General features: G+C 40.7%; 1 protein-coding gene across 23 annotated transcripts in view; it reads right to left on the bottom strand.

The window, feature by feature from the left end:
* The window catches only part of LOC113009894 (receptor-type tyrosine-protein phosphatase F), a 163,044-nt gene that overhangs the window by 99,320 nt on the left and 39,057 nt on the right, over positions 1-24,667 (bottom strand). For 20 of the 23 annotated variants that reach the window (XM_080293118.1, XM_080293126.1, XM_080293120.1 and 17 more), the window contains exons 1-2: positions 16,342-16,673; positions 331-505 (exon numbers count right to left, since the gene is read on the bottom strand). In XM_080293118.1, coding sequence (XP_080149244.1) covers positions 331-430 — 100 coding nt within the window. In that variant the 5' untranslated portion in view covers positions 431-505; positions 16,342-16,673. Of the gene's footprint in view, positions 1-330; positions 506-16,341; positions 16,675-24,667 lie in introns of those variants that run through there. The other 3 variants (XM_026148492.2, XM_080293122.1, XM_080293119.1) reach the window with 2 other exon arrangements.

Raw genomic sequence — 24,667 nt, 5'->3', positions numbered from 1 at the left:
TGTGTGCTTATTTTTAGTTAAGATGTTAAAGCTCTTTATACTTGGGGACACGCATTAGACAAGCAGCTATTTCTGTTTGCTGGAATCCACTGAAGGCATGAAATGTAAATGGAATCTATATTCTATTTTAAACAAAGCTCTGCTCTGCACAGCGTGAGAGCTTGCTCTCCTGATGTATTCAGTTAAAGTGCACCTTTGTCACGTGTTAAATTCCACTTATAGCTACGGCAGTCCTTTTAAATCAAGAGAACGCCTCTAAATGAAGCTTAATGTGGTATTAGACGGTGGGAAAGCCAGGGCAGAACTTCACAGGTACATGAGCATACTTACTGTCTGCTAGAGAAGAGAAGACTATGCAGCTGAGTAAAAGCAGGAACAGCAACGCCCCTCTGGGGAGAAGGGGCCCTGCCAGGTGAATATTAGGCACCATGTTCAAAGTTGGCACTGCTCCCTCCTCAGTCCCCTGCTAGACGCGTCCCACTCTGACAGGATCAAAGACTAACACCTGGGAGAGCAAACACATGCAGAACAGGGGTACAGAACCATTAGTATTCAAACTCACGCTATATTTGCATATATTTGAATGAGCATAATAACACAGTAATGCAGAAATATCAAAAGCAAGTCGCAAAGCAGAACCAAAGACACAGAATCTTTGTATACTTGTAAGAAAACAACAGCAAACGTTGCTGGAGATCTTTGCTCGCGATCAACAAGGCATCTAGTACCCACAACAAATCCTGCTCGGGGCAGGGGGAAGTAAGCAAAGTGAATGTAACACAAAAAGTACATCAGCAAAGGAGTCGGGGGGAACAAATGCTGCACAGTTTTACAGAGAAATTATTGGGAAAAAATAAAAAGAACAAAGGGGGGGTGGAGGCGAGCTTAAGCCTCTCAGCGCACCTCTTACAAAGGGGATCAGTTAAAACCCCAGTGGACCAACTAAACACAACTCCCCAAAGACCACCTTAATGTTCCCCCATTAGGAAATTGAAACGGTGACCAGATGGGTTCGAATCACACAAAGTGCAGTGATCTCAGAGTGACATGTATGCATACATAAACACTTAACATATAACACACCCCAAGGGGGACATGGCTGACCAACAAGCCTGCAGCAGGTGTGCCACAAATGAACAACAATTAAACGAGACAGAGAGCATTTCTCCTTTGTGTTAAGTGGAAACAGAAAAATCAAAAGCTGTCCCTCAAATGGAATGGCACAAGAACCGATGCTTTGTCTTTTCAGGAATTAGATTTAGTGAAGGAAGATTACTAAGCCAACTGATTAAGAATTTAGATATATGACCTTAAGTTTGTTACAGCCTCCAGTTTCGATGCCTAATGCTATTATAAACAAAGTAACTGCGTATCTCCATTAATGAGCTAACTAAATTTCTTATCCCTACTCCCTTGCCCATGGCCATCTGCGATGCGTAATCATAATGCTGTAAAAGAGAGCACAATATGGTATAGATAGATATCTCTCTTTTGATGGAATTAAAGCAGAATCTCCAGAGGACTTAAAAAAACTGAATTTAAATGAGAAAAGTTCTGAAAGTTTGACTAAATCTACTTTTGTCTTAAAGAGAGCAGCCTGGTGATGATTCTGTACAAAGCTTCTACAAGAAGAACTGAACAGAAAACCCCAAAATCTAAGTCGGTCTTGTTCAGTCTCACTGCTCAGTTCACTGCGGTGGCTACACAGTGCCGTTTGCTGATATGTGTTAAAAGACAAAGCGCTCACAAAGTGGAATATCCTGAGGCTTGCTGGGTGGCCAGTCAGCTCCAGTCTATTCAGTTTAGCTAAATACGTCAGAGCATCAGGAACACAATGCCTCCAGTATCTCGTGGAGGAAAAAAAACTCTTAATGCTGTGGGCTCTAATCCTGTGGAGGTGTTGAGCAGCCCATTACTCATGTGGCTGTTTCAATGCGGGTAGAAACAAATAAAAAAATAAATAAAAAAATGCACACAACGGGCAACTCTTCGACCGCCCTCTTTGTTAAACAAGGCAGCTGAAAACAGTCTATACAATAGCTATTAGATAAAGTTATTTTTCTTTATCTGAGATCTGCTTTCACCTCCTTTGACATGTCACTGGGCAAACAAAAAAGCAGGCACGACCGAGTTAAAACTATGTGAAGGAATGCACGCGAGTCCCTGCTCATGCCTCACCTGGCCACAGTAGCAGACAGCCATCACTGACAACTAGCTCTTTATCACCGTTTGTCACTTAAAGGAATGTTCCTCTAGGCTTTTATGTCTGCAAAGCCAATCTTTTTTTTTTTATTCTTAACAAACTTGGCGTCTAAGGAATTTCCAAACACCGTGTACAGTCGACATCATCTATCGTCAGTGAAAGTTCAAGCTGTGATCGTATCAAACTGTATTATACTCCTCCCTGCACGCAGAGTTTTGGAGAATACCCACAAGTGCAGCGGAAATCATTTAAAACCCCTGTGGCAAAATAATTTAAAAAAGAAGCCTCCCTCTGCGCCTTTCACCTTAACTGGTAATGAGAAAGCGGTTTATTGTCGCTGTGTTAAAGCTGTTGCAGTGTGGGGAAGAAAAAGATACACAAACACTCGGCTCGGGGTGCCAAAGAACTGGATCACACCACCACTCTGTAACTGGTATTAAAGACATTTAGAACCCGTTTTTATTTCAAGCTAATACCTCAAGTTAGCTTTGCAAAAAGAAAAAAAGAAAAAAGTTTGTTGGCCGACAAATTTGTTTTGACGTTCGTTTCTGTGTACACCAGTGCTGCGCTGGTTCACGTTGGTGGGTAGAGAAAGAGCGAGGCTGATAGAGCTGGCTACTTGCCGTGCTCCAAACCCTTAGCGGTGGAGGGATATCTTTCACAGCAGATGCCAGAGAGAGGCAGATGCTTTTCATCTTCAATAAGACAAATTCCTAGAGCGAGGTTTATTCTTTATTTATTTACCTACTTATTTATCCCAGTGTAGCCTGGTCCCTCCCTGCTGCACACGAATACTACGGGACAACACTTGCCACTGTGTCCATTTGTGTTCTGGCAGCAGTGCAAACGAGAGGAGGACAGGGCACCAAAGTGGAAAGGGTGCAGTGTGATTCGAAATCTGAGCAAGTGGCTCGGCACACAAGGGGGCATTGTTTGCGAGGACGTGGGAGAGCGCGAGAAAAACAGTAGAAACGTTTAGGGGTGGCTGTTTGCCCCCGTGCAACTGTATATGAATCCTTCTGTCTCGCTAATGATTTCACCCCAAAGCCTGATTTGTGTGCGCGAAAGAGTGACAAAGTAACCAGTGCATATTTACTGCTTAACTGATCGTCCAGATCATTTCAGCTGAGAGACGATAATTAATGTTCACAATAATTAGTCTGCTAAATTCAGGAGATAAACTGTTTTACAGCAACAACAATTAATCCAGTTTGAAAATGAAGTGCACAAACAAAGCTGATTCTTCATGAATTACAATGTGAAAACATGCATCGAAGTTCTGCATATTTTACATCTGTCAAGATTAATTTTCTAGCTAACAATATTTGGTTTGACATTTCCTACTTATATACATATATATATTGGTTTAAACCAAACATACTCCGCTGTCAAGTTAAAGCAGTTTATAATGAACAGAATTTCTACTGTAGGCAAGTTTATGGAAACACAATTAGCAAACCACCCATGACAAGGTGTCCAGATACAGGGAAATAATAAATGCGGCAAAGCCATAGATTTGTTTGTGTCCTCCACCTCATTATCACTTGTAACACACACACACACACACACACACACACACACACACACACACACACACACACACACACACACTTTAATAAACTAAGGGGAGGCCAGGATTAATAAATTCCAGTCTCAAATTTCCTAGACTAGCAAACTGCTGTTAAAGTGCAGAAATTCTCAACAAACCCAGACTTTTTCTTTCTTTCTTTTTTTTAAAATTTACTCCACATAGTTTGAGATGTAAGTAATGATTCGGAGGCCCGCAGCTACGCGAAACAATTTATGGTGCGACTGTGGTTCTTTCCAATTTGTCAAAGTGCCAAGACCACGCATCCTATAGGGAAGTGATTCTGCAGGAATGGCAGTTTGGTGAAACACAAAGGGAACATGAAAGAGAAGAATCAGTTATTGAACTGATGAAGCAGAAATGAGCCTAAATATAATGCTCCCATTCAACAGGGCATACAGTGACTTACTTCTTATGGAAGCTTTTTGAGCCTTAAGTGTCTGTGGAGCTACATACGATACAATAGGCAGAAGAGTAAGCGGTTTAGTGATGTAATTAACAAAGAAACAATGGCAGGGTAATATCTAAAATAGTAAACTGTAGAGGACAAAAGAGCTTTGAGTGAGCTCAAAAGGAAGGGGAATATAGACACTTAACAGACACCTATCCCGGTCGCCTTGTTTGTCGTCCACATCAGTTGCTTGTCATTTAGGTTATTAGTCCCTGTGAATGTGTGTGGCAAGGGTGTGGCCACCCATACAGAAATGTCAGTTGGCAGACAGACAATGCAGCTGCACACAGAGAGAGCCCGCAGCCTGAGTAAACACTACTATTACGCTAACTACAGGTAGCATTTCTGCTCTCCAATGTCTCTAACCCTCCTACTCATGTTCTCTATTTCTCCGTCTCTATTTAATGGGTCATCCTGAACGCTGGGAGGTGGGACAGCTGAGATATATGGCTAGCAGCGTGGGGAGCTAATCACGGCCGTCTCTGGGGCTGATAAACCCAGACCAAAGAGGTTTGTGTTGGCGTAACCTGCAAAGGCTCCATAAACACAGTTACAAGCTGAATTTCAACAGCGGTGTTTTGGCCGTTGATTAGTTTTCCATGCCCTAGAAGGCTCACACTCCCTTTTTTTTTTTTTTTTAAACCTCAGCAGTGAACACAATATCACAACACCTGTGAGAATTACTCAAGATGGTGAGCACCATATTGTAAAATGAAAGTGCAAAGTAACCAAATTAGGTTTTCCCTCTGACTCGAAAAGCCTTGCTGTGTCTACAGACTTGATGGTGCACGTCCTTTTTACAGAGCTGCAACAAGACTGCACTTAAATTCCCCCTAACAAAGGGTAATGTCCTGTGACCTATCGAATTTTACAGCCATTCTGTTTACAAGCTGATACCACAAAGTTAATTGTTAACACATTATTGCAGAGCTCAAGATTACAAGACTAAAAGACACCTACAACAGACTTGTGCACTTAAGTTGAGCAATAGAAACGATGGCGCACTGATTGTGCTGACCTACAATGAAAGCATGTGTAATAAATCAAGGTATCTTTCTGTCTAGAAGTTTATTTACCACCATTTAATAATGAGGCAATATAGGAGATGTGTAAATTTTAAGTCGACATTTACGCACAGTCTCCATGATGCGTTTTGGCGTCATTTGTGACGCATGAGGGGCAGACGTGATGCATCACGCTACTGTTATTGTCTAACGCAAGCGGCAACTTGCCTCTCAGCAGAATACAAACACCACTGCATATTGGCTTTTCCCATATGATACACTATCATCTGCAATTTGGCCTGATTATATGAACATTTAACAAAAATTCAGACACTTCCATAAATTTCCGAGTGTGGATTTACAATCGGCTCTGTTGGGCTACCAATCTTTTCAACTGCAAATCAATCTGGGAATGAATTACAATGATATGTACTACACATAGTAGAGAAGACATACCAAAGTGTCACTTCCATTTGAATTTATTGAACAAGGATTATTGGCGTTGTGGAGCAGCACAGCAAAGAGAAAATAGCTTACACAACAAAGTGCTTGCTGGCCAAAGGGGTCTGCAATAAATCAAAAGGCAGGCTCAATGTAAAACATACATTCATCAAATAAAAGAAATGCTGCATGTACATGAACCAATCAAGTGCATTAAATAGCAAGTTTTTCCTTCCTTAGCACCCATTTAAACCAGCTCACTTTAAAAACTACAGTCCAACATTCAAGTAAGAAGGTGAATTACAAAAAAAATGTGTCACTCTGTCATCTAAAGGCCGTTTCTTAACTCTACAAGCCTTGTATGGAAAATTCAATGTGAATTTTAGAGATTCTCTCATAGTAAGCTACAGTTTTTGGAGAAAACTACTATAAGCAGAAGGTTTTTCCAACAATTTCAGCCAGATTTTTCTCAGTTTTAAGCTTCCTTCAGATGCTCCCTTATTCGCAAGGGCTCGTCGCAGCGGATGAATCGGCATGTTCTGATTTGGCACAGATTTTACGCTTGAAGCAAACAGTTCCATGGATCTGTGCTTTTTCCCCAGTTTTGAACTGGAGCTCTTTCACATGTTAGGCAAATGTACTAACCCCTACATTAAATTGACTGAATCTGGTGCACAACTTTGGATGGTTAGAAGTTTAGAAAAAGTATTGGAAAAACTAAAACGTTAACAAAAGTTATGTGTTCCAAAGCTTCTGACAAAATTAAATACACAAGACCAAAAAAAAAAGCAAAAAAATAATCAAACTAAAAAGGCACAAAGTTCATGTGTACAAACAGCATGCAAGTATAACATCCATGGGGCCAGGCTGCCTCTTCTTTCTCTTAGAAAGTAGAGGTGCTGAAGTCCAACATAGATTTGTGGATAACGCTTCAAAAGTGTGTGCAAAAAAGAGGCCTACAAACCTCGCTCGTCTATATCAGCTATGTTAGGAGGAATGAGGCAAAATTCCAGAGTTATTTGTGAAAAGCTTGTTGCAGAATAATCAAATCATTTGACCCATGTTAAATAATTTAAAGACAATGCTACCAAATAAGCATAGGATGTATGTTAACTTCTGACACCCGAGGAATGCAATTTATTAAATAAAAGGTGACATAAATAATTCTAAAGCTATTTATCTGACATATCATATTCTTAGAATAAAGTCAAGATTTTAAATAACCCAAGGCATGGATTAAATGTCAACCAATGTTAAATATTGAGTTTAAATGTAATTGGCCAAGGGAATAAGCTTCCAACTTCAACTGAACATAAAATCTTAATGTTATTTAGGCCAAGCTAGAATTGCTCAAAGTGGGGGCCTAAAAACTGAGCATGGTAAAAGCAAAGCTTTCTATTTACTTCAGGGTCTCTAATAGTGTATAAAGCCCACAGCCTTGCCCTAGCTGAGAGATTTAAATAGGTTTTAAGATTTCTTTTTGTTTAGTATTTATTTTAGTGATGTCTAGAAATGAATTAGTGAATAATTAATTGCTTCTGTGCAAATAGCCAAACATTAAATTAGCAATATAAACTGAGACACATTCTCAACAGCAGATGTGCACATATATATCAAAAGAAAATCCGCACTGTCGGGCAAGAAAGATGAGCTAAGACGTCACTACTTGACAGTTAGCTTGTGGACAGATGGTGCCATAAAATGACTAGGCAGGCAGCACAGAAGGCATGGACCCCCCACTCCTCCACCCCTTCGCACCACGCAGAGGACTTCAATCCCCCACCTCCTGGGCAGAAAGCCTCGTCTCCGTCAGCAAAAGACAAACAGAGTGAAGGCATGTGCACCCAAAGACTGGTAAATATAGAGCTCCATAGATCAATAACTGGCCAAACAAGAGGCAGTTGTTCAGGTTCAGCTCATCCATGGATATAATGTGGACAGACTGCAGTGTCCAGAAACAGCAGAAATTTTCCAAAAAGGAAATATTGTAAGAAGTTTAGTTTTAAATGCATATATTTTTTATTTTTTTACATTTGGCATTAAGGTGGGAATATGGGAGCAAGCTTTGTATAGTGTATGAGGATTTCATACTATTCAGCGGGTGTCTGCACTGTTCTAAATCAATTACCTCTAGTCAGTCACTGTTTGGGGTAGGGGGTATTGTAAATCAGCTTGGTGTCAGCCCAGATTAGTAACTGTAAAGCGCTGGGAGTGAAGTTCTTTGGCTGGCATGGACCCTCCAGAGGCCGACATGAGAAAGAAGCTGTGGCCTTAGTGTTCGATGACAGCACAGCAACTGGTTATTGTTTGCCACAATGCTTAGTAAGGTTGGGGTGTATGAGGATGTATATAATGAGACTGGCAGATAATTTACGAAGCTTCTTCCCTTACTTTAGTGTATCCTATAAAAAGAAAATAATGCAGGACTTCAGAGACTATTGGATTTGCAATTTTTCATAAAATTAATAAAATTCTTTGATGTGTCTAGAACTTAATTACACTGTTTTTTTTTATTGAGAGGTATATCTATATTGCACACCCTAACTTTTGATTGCACATATTCACCAGACTTCTACCGATGACTATTAAGAAAAAGTGGTCATTCATAAATGAAGGAGTGAATGTTTATCTTGTTGCGATCTTGCAAGCAGCTCCTTATCTCACTACATCTGTTTATGCAGATCTACCTCGAAGGAACTGCTAAGTCAGCCACAATAACACCTTTGAAAATCAACCGCTAAACACAGACGTGAGGGTGCGCAGCTGTAGACTGTATTTATTTTATGACACAGAATGTCCTTTTTTATACAATAGCCTACTGAATGGGCTTTTGTGTTCTCAAAGGTAAAACTCACAGATGAAACTGTGCATTGACATAACTTATTATCTATCCCTACATTAGGGCATGTAGGAGTAAAAGGGAAAACAATCCACTGCGGTCTGAGGTACAGAAGAACAAACCCTGTGTTGACACAAAGAATGGTTAGACTAACTCGAGGCATAGTGGGAAAAGCACCTTGTATACAATCAGGCATTTATACCAGGTGCACAAACAAGAACACAAACAAATGCTATTCTGAGCTCTACCCTGAAACAAAAACTCCAGGTGTTACACAAAGGAAAGCTAAGACTCATGGCCAACCTGAAACAGTTAAGACTGGGCAGATTTAACTTGGGTTAGCTGCAATTGCAAATGTGGAAAAAACAAAATCCCTCAAGGTCCTGGTCCAACTTGTGTCCTGCCTTGGATTCCAGGCGGCTATCCTCTCAGCTACTGTCTAACGAGTGAAAAGAGGCAGATTCTAATAAGCTGTTCTGTCTTTCTGTCAGTCTCCGTTTCTCCATCCCCCTGCTTCCTCCTCTCTCTCCCTGACCATGCCTTCTTCTCTGTCTCTTTCTCTCTGTCTCAGCCACGAGCCAGTCTGCTGGAGCAGATGGAACCATATATCCCCATCGCTCTCCAGAGGCCGGAGGATTTAAAATGTAAAAGAGATGAGTGTGGAATAGACAGAGGCCATTCGATAAAGGGCAAGAGAAGCAGGGACTCTCAGCTTGGGCAATGTTCATCAAATGAGGATAATGCTAGCAGGAAGTAACTATGCTCTAGAGCTATCAATTAGGAAGATGTAGGCTCTAAACTAACTCGGCATGTCTGCCAATAAGTTTCTAATCTAACATATTCTTCTACATGATATGAACATGAGATATCGACAAGTGTCAGGGTAGACAAAACCAAATTTTACAATACCAGAAAGTTATTAATATCAAATATAAACATCAGTTAAATGCTGTACGTGCTTTAACAAGAAACAACAAATTAACTTGATTTAGCTCATAAGATTAGAACAATGCCTCAGGTTCTTTGCTGGGCTTTTTTTTTAGCCGAATTTTTTGTTATTAAAAATAATAATAATAATAATAATAATAATAATAATAATAATAATAATAAAAGTAGATGATTAGTTGTAGTCCCAAACCAACTGAATTCTGATTGGTGCTTACTAGTCACAGGCAAAAAATAAATGAATTACAATAGTAATAATTAATTAAAATAGTACTTGGCTATCTGCTCAGATTGTGTTAGATGGAAGTTTGGAGGAAGACCTGCCTTCCTCTCCTCAGGCCACCTTTCAGGTAATGAGAAAGTATCTGGACACGGCATCTGTCGTCTGGGAAAAGATTCTGCTTCGTCCTCCATCTCTGGGTGGCAGGTTGACGGACAGGAAGAGTGAAGAACAACAGGCGGCCGAGGTCGTGAGCAGTACAATCGATCGCCAGCTGACTAGTAAGGTCCATTATACTGACAGGCCAGAGCCACAACACGACGACCTGCACTTCACCAACGTCCTCATTACTACCTATGAATCTCTCTCTGGGACCAATCTCTCTGGCCCTCGGCCCCTTCTTGCTCTATCTTGCTTTCTCTCTACGGTCCATCTCTCTGGGTAAAGCACAAAAATCATTTTCACTGCCAGTCTGATGGAAGCGTTTCAAAGGAGGAAAAAGCCACACTTAAGCACATGCACTTTGTGTTTATGCACTAGTTTAAGGAATAAATGCAAAAGAAAGACAACATGGGGTATTACATATTGTGAAACACGGGGAAATAAAGCTGAAATGTAAATTCAAGCCTGTGCTATCCTGGAAAGAATTTTAAGTGTCTGCAAAGGAAAACCTCTACCATATTAAACACTTCTTCAACCATCACCCTTTGCCTCTAGTTATACTGAAATCCTTAGTCCTTGGAAGACTTATTTATACTCTCTCCTCTGCCCCACCCCCTTCCACACAGATAGGATTTACCTGCAGCTGAGACAGCCCGTAGACTATCAATTACCGCCAGTGTAGAGTCACTGTTCTGTAGCTTCACTAACAAGACGTTGACACAAAACACACACACAGTACACACAGTGTGATTACAGACCTCATCGACGCATCCAGTTAGAGAAAATCCAGGCTGACTATGAGTCAGACGATTTTAATGACTAATCAAATTGTTCGGTAAGAATCCACTTCATAAAATAATAATTAGACAAGGGCTTCTTCAGAGATTCAGTGCAAACTTACAAATACATCCAATGCAGTAAACTGTTCTAAAGTTGACATAGACAGACTTTCATTTGTGGTTTCACATGTTACAGCAGCACAAAGAACAGGAAGAAAAGTGAAGTAGAACATAACATGCCACAGATTTATTGCCATTTATAGACGAAAAAACACAAAAAAAGCTAAAAAACCAAGTAAACCTCACTCACGGTCTAACCAATCTTTATAGTCACTAATACACATACATGCTGCTCAAAGACATCTTGGGTTCGTAAAAAACAAAAAAGACATGCAATGTGGGACCTTTACTGAAGTCACTCTGTTTAGATGTGATTTCAGACTGTTTGCAAAGTGCTCAAAACAGAGATCTCACCAAATTTCTGCTGACATGTCATCTCACTCTGTGACAACGATTAAACCGAACACCAGGACGTTCCGCGTACAAGAAGACGTGCAGGGACAGGTCCTGTCAGTCATCTCAACAGATCCACCCTGACGCCTAAAGTGCTTCTGTCAGGTCAGCAAATGAAAAGCCATCACAGCCAATGTTGCAGTCGCCATGATGAGGTCATCCCGTAGACTGGTTAAATGCTATCTTGCCAAGTCCTGTTAAACTTGGCTGAGCATGTTTAGGCTGAAGGCGTCAGCTTTGATTCCCAGGCTTAGCGTTTTGTTGATGCACCATCACAGGAGATAAACAGTGAGCCGGGAACCAGAAATGATGCAGGGGATGTAGGCTAAAACCAAATGAAACACTTGAGTCTGCAATCAGTAATGCTCGGTCACGTACCGAGTCCATACAGGCCACCGTAATACTGTGAAGTAAGATCTGAGAAAGTGAATTCCTTTTAAGTGAGCCATCGTGTCTAGTCGTGGCAGTAGCATTGGAATAACATATTCGGGTCAAAAAGCTAATGAATGTGCATTAACAATGACTTTTATGGAATCGCTCTATAAAGCACAACATTTTCACAGCTCCCCGTCAAACCATTAAAACCACAAAGCTCAAGAGATACTGAACCAGAGGGATCATTTGTATAAGACTTTGACCAACAAGTACAAAATGTGTTATGCATTATTTACCTCATGCAAGAAACAGATCGCTCTAACAGCAAGTTTAAAGTCCTTTCTCTGGTATAAACAGTCAACTTGGCATATATTTGAATTTAATTTCATCGCACAAAATGCAAAGGGGCTTTCCTCACTGGTTATCCATATACTTCCCCCTTCCTCAACCAGTCCTCTTGTCTAACAGTCAGCCAAAGCGGCCAAGTCTCCCATGTTTACTAATGTAGAGGCAACCCCTTTATCAGGGAAGAGATTTGTAGGGAGGAGGCAGGGGATTAGCCATCAAATTACCAGGCAGACAGCATCCCTGCTCCAGGGTTGTGAAGCAGTAATCTCTAAGGCTAAAGGGGGAGATCCAGATAAAGGTTTTGGGATTGGTGCTGTGGAACTCCAAATTGTGCATAGGCGGAATATACAAGTGTGTTTTAGGGGTTCAATATTTTTAAGCAAGCTTTCCCTTCAGTTGTTTGTTATGGAAACTACCTTCACAGAACAAGACAAGACCACATCGCATGCTTTCATGATGTTGGGCTTTGTGGCATCACAACCAAGCCCAACACCCCACAGCGCAAGTCTAGAGGAAAAGCTTTTAAGTAGGAATGCTGTAGCTAGGCAGGGCTGGTGGAATTAAGATTTCAGTGGCATTGCCCATGGTTCTTGTATTATCACCCTCCCTTAAACAAGCAGTGCTCTCCTCAGAGAATACCCCCTGGACACAGGAATGTTTCATCAATGCCGCAGCCTCCAGCATCCTTACCGGGCCACAGTGGGCCAAGAGGCGCTGCGCAGGCAGGCTATAAATAAGTCAGGCGTTATAATGAAGCCAAATGAATCTCCATCCATCTTCCCAAAACAAGCCTGGGACCCAAGAGTTCTGCAGGAGGAAGAGTTATTACCGGTGTTTGAGGATTGAGCCACAAGATGAACAAAAACTAAATGTTTGATCTTGAACGCATCCCACCACAAAACACACATTCTGTGCTCTCCAACGCAAGCATGTCCAAATCCGTGTATGAGTAGCCAAGAGTGTGAAGACTCGTTATTTCATTAGAAGTGACACGCGTGGGCTGATAAAAGAAGTGACAGGAGGGCTGATAAAGTAATGAAGCAGAATGTCGGGTTTAAGCACAGCAAGGCATTAGAAGAAATTGGGAGGCTGAGCAAACAAAGGTGCTGGTGGAGGCCCAGGGATAAATCAGCCACATGATTATACTTCCTGAACCAAGCACAGAATAAATTAAGCCTACATTTTTTTTTTGTTTGTGCAGTTAAGCATCACAGTTATCCCGCCATAATGAAGAGGAAGGTAAAGCTGCAAAGTTCATTTCCCTTTAATGGTCGTCCAAGAGGAAGAAATCTGACCTTGTTTTACTCCAGTGAAAGACACTACCTCAGCAATAAGATCAGTATCAGTGTGCCATGGAATAACTGAGTGACATAACAGTTTAGTGCATGAATACAATCATGCAACAGAGACAACAGTGATCTCTAGCTTTCTCCACTTTCAGAAAATAGTTTAATGCATTACAGAATTTCTATTTGCCATGGTCACTGGACGTTTCGGACCTGCGCCGTCGCATAGTGCACATATACAAGCGTGAGCTTTGGCCTTGTCATACATGCAGACTACAGAAAAATGCAGCTACCCCTGGAAATGGAGGCTGTTTCAATCAATGTGGAGGCGTAATGGGATGATGTGGAATTGAAATGAGTTTTGTGCAAGGGGGAAAATGTCCTCTCTGACAAAGCGGATTTGTGTTCCCGTTGAGAAACCCATGGCTGTAATGCAAAAAGCCAAGGTTTAAATGAAAGGTGCAAGGCTATGAGCACAAAACAGACCTCTGATGGTAAGCTGTAACAGGCCATAAAAGATACATTTAAAATGCAGAATAAAATATATAATGTAAACAGGAGCGCGGAAAAGGAATGAAGGGGAGGAAAGACAAGAATGTAATCTACGCTCCGAGCGCCCAGATTCGCTTCAGTTCACTTTTAACAATGACCGAAAGCTACTCTTTAGCGGATGTAGTGTTTGTTTGTTTGTTTGTTTGTTTGTTTGTTTTAAACAGGACTATTTCCATTCATCGCTTACTTACTTACAACAAAAATAACAATGCCATCCCTAAAATAAACCTGTCTCGGATATGATCTCGTGTCAAAACCTCAACGTGTGCGCGGATGTCAAAGGATACGCAAAGACCTACTTCGATCAAATGAGCTCTCTGCTTGGGGCAGCTGAGAAAAGCATTCTTGTCAAAACACTGGTGATTTTAGTGGTAAAGAAGGGCCTTTTTTTCGAAACCTTCTCCTCAGCACCTGTCACAACGAATAAGTCGCTGTCTGCAAGAAGGAAGTGTCACAAATAAAAGCACAAAGTGACTATCAGCACAGCTAGCACATCACACAGGCAGTGGACGCTGATTGACATCGCACGTTATGCGGGATGTATCTGTCACACTCATAAACATGTTAACTGTGTAAACATGTTTATTTAGTATTGAGAATTGGGCCTCGTCAACATAAAACAACTACCTATGACCTTGTCAGCGTCGGGCAACAATTGCTGACACCCAACGAATGAACACCCCCCTCGCCTCTGCCAAGATTTTAAAGTCTGAGACCAAAGAATTTGTTTAAGCATCAGCATCAAAGCTTTGAACTTGAACAACCCAACAAACCCTTCTGTGTTTTCTATTTACAGTATGTGTCGCGGCAAATGTCTTGCTCCACTGACACAGCCGCCTTCACAGAGATTGATCTGTGATTGTAAGCAACTTCTTTCTTGTCCCAACAGGCATGAGAGTGATTAAGCAAATCTGTCATGCGTTAACAAGTCATTACACATCACCCAATCCACCAATGATGAGAAATCAAGTTCTATGGAAAAATCCATATGCTCAGCCCATAATTACTTTTGAGGAATCCGTTAGGGAGAGAGATTGAGTGACTGACTGTTCCTCACAGGGTAATTTATTCAGAAGGAAAGACTTCAACCAAGACACCCTTTTGAGCAAAGCATATTATATAGGCCATGTTTGGTCTGGGAATTTAATAAAAGAGCAGTGGTACACAAATGGCTGCAGTTATTTCCTCAGGACATCACTTAATGTTTCTCTGGAACGTTAGTGCTGATGAGGGGGCTGAGGCACAGTCGCAAAAGAGGACGGCCTGCCCGGCGGAGGTGAAGGACATCGACTTACAGATCACCCAAGAGGTGGACAAGAGTCGCTCTGTTTCAACAAATGACCACAGTTGACAGTTTGTCATTTTTGTGACACTACAGAGCTGCTGAGTGGACATTTTGAACCAAACTGAACCATCTTTTTTTTTTTTTTCAAGTAAGTCTAAGGGAACCACTTGAGATCAGCACTAACAGAGGTAGATTCCACACTGAACAAAAAAGAAAAAAAAAACAACAACCGATTTTTGGTACAAATAGCACAAAGTTCCCATTACAGCAGAGCAGACTTATGGGGACGTCTGGCCCTTTCAAAGGCCAAACAAAATGAAACAAACATGCTGTCTTGGCTGTGTTTTTTGAAAGCTTAAGACAGCTTTGATGGAAAAGGTCAAAGTAAAAGATTTTCCCACTGACATCAACCCTCCTTTTGTGCTCCAGAGTTACTGAGTAACAACTGCCACATTTTCTGTGGCCAAGATTAAAAAACTCGGTCAAAAACTTTCTCAGTTGAAAGATTTATCACACAACTGCATCTGAAGGGAACATTTAGAGCTGGTTAAACGGGATCAAAAAGAGTCCTGCAGATTTACTCATAACGGTGTACTTCACAATTATAGGAAAAGCAAAATTTGAAGACACACAAAGAAACACCCATTACAGCATATGCTTTGTGGCAACCAAGACTCAACCATTTTCCACAAATCACATTTTGTGACTTTCAGAAGTTCTCCTCTGCAATTATCTGGGATTTCAAAGCCTTTCGTAGCCAACTTCTAACTGAAATTCTTGTTCCTGAAATTTTACCCTCGAGATTGCCCAGGGAGATATAGACAACTGAAAAAGCAGGTTGTTTAGCCTCAGCGTAGGCCTAATGCAGTAGAGCTGCAGGGTGTCTAACCTTAGCAGCGGTAGCTAAGGGACATTCTATGGCCCTTCTTTTCAAAGTCCTCTGAATACGTAGGGGAGGGCTTGCACCAGACAAGGCAATTTGCCAGAGAGCCAGCCAATAGAGCTAAGCCAACACGAGGTTAAACTATTGTTTTGGCTTCACAAGCAAGAGTGAGCAAGGACAAAAGTAAGGGAGACAAAAGAGTAGTAAGAAAATACCTGACCACTGAAGTGTAACACATCAACTTATATTGTTACTTTTATTATACCAAGCAAGTTGCAAGAAGTTAGATCCCAAAACAAAAACCAGGGTACTGGGAGAGGGATACACAGGCAAATGAAATTCACACCATCTTACACAGTTCACCCACTTTCAAAAAAAATGCACCTGTGCCTCTTTACTTGTTTTAGGAACTAAAAAACTGTTTTTTTCATGTCAGGCTGATTATGTGGCAAAAAATTCGAACTTACCCATGTATCTAAGGTAGGTCCACTTAAATAAAGAAATATTTTAAAGAAATACTTTTTATTCCTCTTTATTGCGAGGCACTTATTCCAGAAAGCAAGTTTCCAAATCCTACAAAAGAAAATCCAGCAGTATCGGAAAAGATTATTCCTGAAAGTGAGAGATACCCTGTGTGAGAGAAAGTCGTCTCCAGTTCCTGCTTAGTTATTCCATTCACAGCATTTCATTAAACCAGAAGAACTGTCTTTTTGCTCTCCAGTAATAAGTTTCCAGCTGTGGCTATATCGCAGAGTAGCTTGGGAAGAGATCCTTCAGAGTCACAGCTTGTTCACACACTGAGGGGCAGTCGGGGACTGCCTGGGAGAAGCCAAACCCACCGTGTGATGTCATGGTGTCAAATTTCAGTATGAAAAGGGAGGAGGCTTTACCTTTTTGAACTCTGACCAATGATCATCTTGTGGTTTACCTGCACGTAGAAGGGAAGGAGTATATGTGATTGTGATGCACTCCCGCTGCTTAGAGACTGTATCTGGCTCTTATCTATTGATCACCTTCCAGGGAAAAGACTGTCCCAGTGTAAGCTCACACAGGCTAATGAGCCCTCACTCTTGCTTTGAAATGAAACTCAAGCATCTGCCCTGCCATTATTAGTGAAACTTAACTGGTTAACTAAGTTTGACCTTGAGACTTAAACAAGTATTCCCCAGGGACTGTGATAATACATGCCCGCCAATGTGTTTTGTGGATAACGTAACAGTTACAAGAATATTTTTTCCTTCTCTCTATATATTGGAAAAAAAGGAGAAGATGCGTCAGGGGGGATAAATATGCAAAACCCTCATTCTTAAAACTGCAAGGCATCGAGTACACACATACACGACTCGCAAACACACTGGTTCTCACTCCCCCTGGTCAAACTCTGCTAGCCATGGAGCTAATCATCCACAACAGATGTTCAGAAATGTTCAGTCGGATTTATGACGGAGCTCAGAGGAACAGCCAAGTCAGCCTCTGGTGCTGTTTTCTCTTCTGTCCTACAAGGACAAGGGATTGCACCGAGAGAGGATGTCAGCACAACCATTCTCTTCCCCAAAAACATTCCCTCTCTCTCTGAGCTTCGCCATGCGAGACGCCCGTGCCTTAATAGCTCACAGAGCCTCCGGACCTTGGGGAGAGGTTTGCTCATTTATCCCAATGATACTGTGTGGACTGTAACTTGACTCATTGAACAGCGCTTCAACAATGTTTCACCCTCCACATAATGATGTGGGGGTTTTTTTTGTTTTTTTTTATATTATTTTTATATATATATATATATATATATATATATATATATATATATATATATATATATATATATATATATATATATATATATATATATATATATATATATATATATATATATATATATATATATATATATATATATATATGTAGTGGAAATGCTGTTCAATGACTCAATGAATTCAAAGAAAGGATAAGATTTTAAAGACAGGCCATCATTTTGCAATAATATTTAAATGATTCATATTACTTAGATTTTAATGTAAGTGGAACTAAGTTTTAAGAATTGGACTGCTGTGGGCTAGTTTCATTCTGGAAAGTGCCAGTATAGTAACTTTAATAAACTAACATAACAAAAGACAATCACAATGAGATTCTATAAAGGACAAATAAAGCTTTTTACCAAGAGTAAGAATGTTGAATCTGTTCCAGGCTTAAACTTTACTGGAGGAAATGGCAAACTGCAACGTGCTCTACATTTCTCTTTGTTGTTAACAATGGAAGACAGTCTGATTTTACTGGAGGCTGCAGATCTGAGAACACAACAGACATTTCTGCAAGAGAAAGAATTGTTTTATCTTTAACATTCTTTCTAGCTTATAACAAATTGGATGTGGGTCATCTGATTAAAAAGTGATTCAATTTGAAGGGACTAAAATATAAATATATTTCAGCTGCATGGGCTTAAAAAAAAGAGAAAAAAAAAACGGAACTGAAAGACAAATGGGGATATCATGCATGCACCATGGATAGAAACTTACTGAAATCTACATCACAACTATCTGCAAAAAAGGAGAACAGAACAATCTGGATGTTTTGGAAGCCTCGTATTTTCTTAGACTCTCTTGAGAGTTTGAGAGAACCTTCTGGAAAATAATTATTACACCCACACATCCCCGGGGAGAAGAGAAAAAGTATATCTGTGGGTGTAAACAGCTTGTGCCACATCAAATGTCAAATGAATCTGGGATGAAACTGTTGAACAAATCACACTTAAGTAAAAGGCAGGAGTAAAGATCATTGGTCGGTGGTCCCAACAGCAGTGTGGGAGAGAAAATTAATTGTAAGCTACAGTCATGTTTGCTACTGTATTGTGTCAGCTGCACAGCATGAACTGTTTCAAATGTAATCTCATTTTAATGTAATGTAAAACTCAAAACACAGATGGAACCTGAGCAGTAAGAACCCCCCCGCCCAGATGCAAGATTAAAACTGTTGCCTCGAGTGAGGTTTTGAGGCTCAGGCTGTTTTAGGACTTATCTTTGGCCCCACCCCCCACCCCCTTCAAAGAGCTCGGATTGAGTTGGAAGCACCCCCACCAAGAGAATTTATAACATTGTGACAACCACCCATCCCCCGCTCATTTCATTAGGCTGAAAAAAAGGGGTTGACAACCTCTTCAATCTGAAGGAGCCAGCCTCTCCTTGATTTAGGCCAGTCTGCAAGCCTCAGTTAATACATTTTAGGGTAAATTTGATTTATTTATTTTTTAAGATAGCTTTTTTTTTCTGGCTTTATTTTAAATGCATGGATAAAATCTGTTGTGCAACTCCAGGATTATTTGCAGGTGAAGAGCCAATGAATCAAACTATCTTAACTCAGCTTCTCTGTGGTGCCTTCATTCATCTGATGGGATGCTGCACTGGCTGCTGCAGGATGGGATGAATCACACTGGCCCTGGGCTTTATCAATATATCTGTCTGCACCATCTAACAAGTCTCCCAAAACATTTTAAGAGGGTTCTGCTTCGAGGTAAGTTTCTTGGTATAGATCCAGCAGAGTACCAAGCAAATGAATGACCACAGCATTACAAAAATAAGACATATTTGTTGAAACACTGCAGTCTAAAATAATGTATAGCCGTATGTAAACATATAATTTCTCCACAAAAATGTAAAAATCCTTAAAAAGCACTCCAAACAGATGTGGTTTATTTTCCCATTCAGTGGAATAGTTGATGGACAGAACTGTGGCTGCATGCCAGTGAAAAAATGCTGACCTGTGTCGTAAACACTGAGCTGTGAAAGTCAGTGTGCTGCTGCTGCTGATGGGCTCTTAAGACTAGCACTATGTCATCGTGCCCATAAGCACAGCTGGGTAACACCTGTTAGTTTAGAATTCCCAGTCCAGTTCACAATTTAGTGAGGCTTGGTTACTGCCATTAGTCTGTGAGCTAATTCACCCCCAGATAGTGCGCTGTGGTATTTACATTACATACATGGTTCATATCATAACTTAAAATAAATCTGCAGGAAGCACGTAGCAGCAATATATACAAACATACACATATACACTAATATATACATGAGGTCACCCGGGGGATTATAAAAAGCAGCTCTTGCACAGAGTAAGTAAACCACAAAATGGCTAGCTTTAAAATGCAGCACAAATGTATCTTTTGCGACTTCTGCCTAACAGTCGCACCACCAAGGACGCACTTTTGGCCCTGATTTTTTCCTCAAGGCTGTCTGCAGATAACACTGGCTCCAACACTGAGAGGTAGTGATGGTACATGGCAACAGGAGGTGTAAAAAAGACAAGGACACAGAGCACATAAAAACACAGATAAGATTGGTCTCATGGAGCTGACCTTCAGTGGGTACTGGCGTGTGTACATGCTTGTACAACTATAGGCCCATGTTATGTAGTTCATGTGAATTTGTGCATATGTCTCTGTGCCTCTTTGCCCTATAATGTCTCCATAGCGCTGGGTGTATATGCTTACTGTTACTGAGTGACAGAATCAAAGTACAGAAAAAAAAAAAAAAAGGGTGGAACTTCTACAGGAATGCACCTCTTGTCTACTACTACTGGTTGAAAAACAACTAGCGCTCTCCATTACACTGTGCTGCTGACAACTAGCAGGGCAAGCTCTCTAAGGGGGAACAGCAGAGCATGCCGCCGAATGCATGAGACAAATCATTTTTATCTGGGACCCCGGCGGGTATTGACAAACCGGGGATGCATTTAGATAGCCCAATTAAAATGGGGAAATGAAGCGACATTGAGGCACTTTACAGAGCTGTGGCCCTCTCTACCCTCTAGCCTTTTGTGCTCCTTGAGCCCTCCAGAGTATGACTTCCTTGCATATGGCACTCGGTGAGGGGGTATGGGGGTGGCAGGCAAAGCAAAGAAGCGGGTGGCTCGGAGAAGTTGCTTTCGGGTGAAATATGCAATATGAGAAGCAATACTGAGCCCGAGTGACATTGCATCATTTATACTGTTTCATCTTGCATGCCTAATTCTTGCACAGTGCTGCTCCCGAGGAGTTGTACTGGCTGCTCTAGCACTAAGATGATCTCCAGTGGGTGAAAAGGCATATAAACAGGGTCACAGACAGCATGCAAGACAGGGAAGTCAGTGCATGTCTGCAACTTCAAAGGGCAAACTGGCAATCATTGCTATAGATACTGGCTTCACTGATCCAAACGTATCACAGCAGGTGACCTTCAGTGTCATCCACTCAAGCATACATGGCTTATTTCACGTCTCTTATCACCTTTATATGACTGGTCTAATTTTCCGACCTCTTTTTGTCTTTTTGATCAATGTTCATTCCACAGAGATTACCGTCACATGCATTTTTTTATTTATTTATTTTTTAGAAAAGCTACACCCACACACACACACAGAAACAAACATCCATCACATTCTTGCAAGTATACTGAAAGGTTACAAGACCAGGATGCCGTTAGATGTTTCACCTTCTGTGTAGGTGGAGAGAGTGATAGCAAAAGCAGCCTAGTTTGTTTTCCAATAAAGAAAAAGTCAGCGTGGAGAAAGCAATGCTGTGGTGTGCTGCGACCAGCTGTTCAGCAGTGTTACATTTCACAGGCTGTCCGCAAAGATGCAAGCTGTTTCTGCAATGCATCCAATTTTGTGAAGATGTTGTCAATGGAGAAATAGATATCTGTCCCTGAATGTTCTCTGGTTTTCACTCCACATTTTACTCAAAATGCAACAAACTGCCATTATTTCTGGACAGCAGTTTTTCAAATTAATCATGTAGATTTTTTCCAGTTCCAAGAGAACATTTCTATATATATGTAAGCCGGCATCCAAACGGGTAATAGAAACTCGAACACAAACATGTACTAAAGAATAGTCTCTGCAATAGCTCAGATGCAGCAGGTATGGCCTGCGCCGAGGAGACTTTGATAAATCTGAAAAGCTTTCAGTGAGAAGCTCCTAATAAAAGCCCCACAGAGTCGTCTCTCCCAACCAGAGAAGGCTACACTTTGTCTCTGACAGGAACGCCTTCCAGATGCTTTCCTTCAATAAATTTCCACCTCAAACAGAGCACACTGTGCTAGCACTCAAGAAAATGATTATCCTGACTGGCTACGAAGAGAAGTGTCAACTGCTTTTCTAATACACTCTAGGCTTTGTGCGTGTCCAGCGTCAATATGCATTGGACTTCAGCCACACGAAAACAGAACGAAATGTGCTTCTCGCATTTCTAAGGAATTTTCCAGAGAACAAACCCAATTTTGTTCAAATAAAGCATTTCATTGTCCTAATAATTTGCCAATAGCATTTAGAAAAAAACAACAGGATGCTTTCAAAACCACAAATCAACGTCAACGTGGTTAATAGCTCTCATTAGTGAAATCTCCCGAAGCTTGCTTTGCACCACAGTACATCCCGTTGCTGGAGTAAAAAGAAAGGGGACGTGAAATTATTCCCTCTGTTAGAGGAGGCTGTGTTCACTTATGAAAGAAAACAAACCACAAATTAAATAGAAAAAAAAAAAAACAAACACCAACATGTCCTAGTAAGGCACCGAGTCACAATGTGCCCCCAGAAGAGGTTTGATAAGCCTTTATATTGATTTGACACGTTTCTTAAACACATCTGGAGAGATCAAACACCATTTCTGAGAACTCCCAAGGAGGATTTTAGCCAGAGCTGAAAGGAAAATCAACAGCACAGTAATAACATTTTTTTTAACCTCTTTGGTTGAATAGGGTTTCATTTACTCAAGTATAACAAACATGAGCAGATTTCTATGAAAATAAGCCTCATATATGCAGACCATTGTTCCCTACTTATATAGTCACTGCCTAAAGGTCTATTTTGAGCCACGATAATCCTGATAAGATATGATTTGCATCACTTTCATGCTCGTCAAACCAATCAGTGACCCCTCGTGTCCTTTTGTAGGGAGAGACTGTCATCCTGGAAAAGACTGCTTCCATCAAGATAGAAATGCTTCGCCGCAGATAAAAGCGATCACGCAGGACAACTATGTTTTCATTTGCAGTGATCCAGCCGTCAAGCAAGCCACATTCCCTGCGGAACATAATAACCCTTTCATTTGTCACCCATCTTCTTGTTGCATGAATAGCTGATGCTGGGCTGATTGCTTATAGCTTTAGAAGTGTTAATGGTAGTTAGTTAATGGAATTGCCACAATGCAATTCAAATATATTTAAATAAGTATCCCAATGTAGGAGACAACACAACAAATTTTGCTTAATAATAGTTTAAATGTACCCATTTTTTAAAATTTGGAATATTAGCAAATGACTACATGTAATTCAAATGCTGCATGTCAGCCTTAGACCTAGCATGCATGGATCCCTTAGCAAACGCACACACATACTTTCAGCCGAAGAAAAGCCTGTCAAATAAAAGAGTAATCCATCACTTGGGCCATTTTGCATTATGCAGGGTTGCTCTCTCCAGCAATGGTTGACTGACAAGGAAAATAAAATGGGCCCTCTGTTGACCAAAATGGGGGGGGAAAATGACATCATCATCACTCCACAGCTTAAAGCAGCAAAAAGAATTTAATTTTTTTTTTTAATTTGTATTTAGTATAAAATAGTATCATTTTTAAATGCATCTTTCTTTTACTGCAGCAGTGTTAGATTACTCAATAGGTATCTTTATCTGTTTAACTACAATTTATCTAGATTTAAAGGAGACCTCAAAGTAAGACGGATTAATATTTTACAAATTTTAAATGATAAGCATGAGAAGATGATGGCCCTATAAGTTAATGCCTAGTGCTATTAAATATACCCAACAGTATAACTAAATAACTGGCCAAAGATAAACACTAATCTAAGCCTTCCACAACTTACTGGAAATCTCAGTGCTTTTCTCCTCAATTAACAATTCATAGCATGGAGTAACAAATGGACTTCAACTGACTAGAAAGCTATCCCAAAATAATTAAGGAAATGAAATATTCAATACAAAACTTCTTATTATAGCATCAGTACCTCATAAATTTAAAGGGAATAAATGAGTGGATTAATCTGTGTGCTAATGGAGAAAAAAGCCAGTCATTTCGCTTTCTTCCAATTCAACTCCATTTAGCCTTTTAAGAGTTACACCTTCTATTACTTATCTCTGGGATTTCTAGCGCATGGCAGATCAGGCAAAATGGGTTTGAGGCATTGTTCTCCATCGTTATATAAAGAGGACTCCGTGGCTAAAGAAGCCAGCTAATAACGACAAAGATCTGAGCTTAAGTGCCCCAGGGGGAAACTGTTTTTCCCCCCTCTCTCTTCAAAATGTTCAGAGCTCTCTGTGCCACTTTTACCTTTTGAAGGGGGAGTTTTACTAAATGTAGAAGTGCTAAGTGCAGGGCTGAGGCAGGCACAGAAATAAAAAGTGTCCTAAGAAAGAGTTTTTCCACAAGACCGAGGGGGAAATACCTGCACATCTACGGTAATCCTAAATTCACAGAGAATTTGTCAAATCCAAGCATATCCAATTACTAATGTTTGACTGGTTTTTACATATTTCATTGGAAAATTTGTACAGGTACCAACCATACAGCTGAAAAAACAATCCCCAGAAAAAGTCTTACTTATATTTGTGCCGTCAGCCCAACGTCTAAGCTTACAAAGACTTCTGGGACTTTGACAGTCAAGTCAGGGCAACTGCCGGCTCTCTCAGACTCCAGTGGATCATATGAGGGAAAAACCCAGGCACTTCAAGGACGTGATCAGCAACACAAAACAGAAATTAAAAGGTACTGAAACCTTTCTGAGTTTAACTGAAACAGCAGAAGACTCGGATGTTCTATTC

Source organism: Astatotilapia calliptera, chromosome 18 (assembly GCF_964374335.1).
Source record: "Astatotilapia calliptera chromosome 18, fAstCal68.1, whole genome shotgun sequence".
In the NCBI taxonomy this organism is placed as follows: Eukaryota; Metazoa; Chordata; class Actinopteri; order Cichliformes; family Cichlidae; genus Astatotilapia; species Astatotilapia calliptera.
This window is presented reverse-complemented; position numbering and strand designations above follow the sequence as displayed.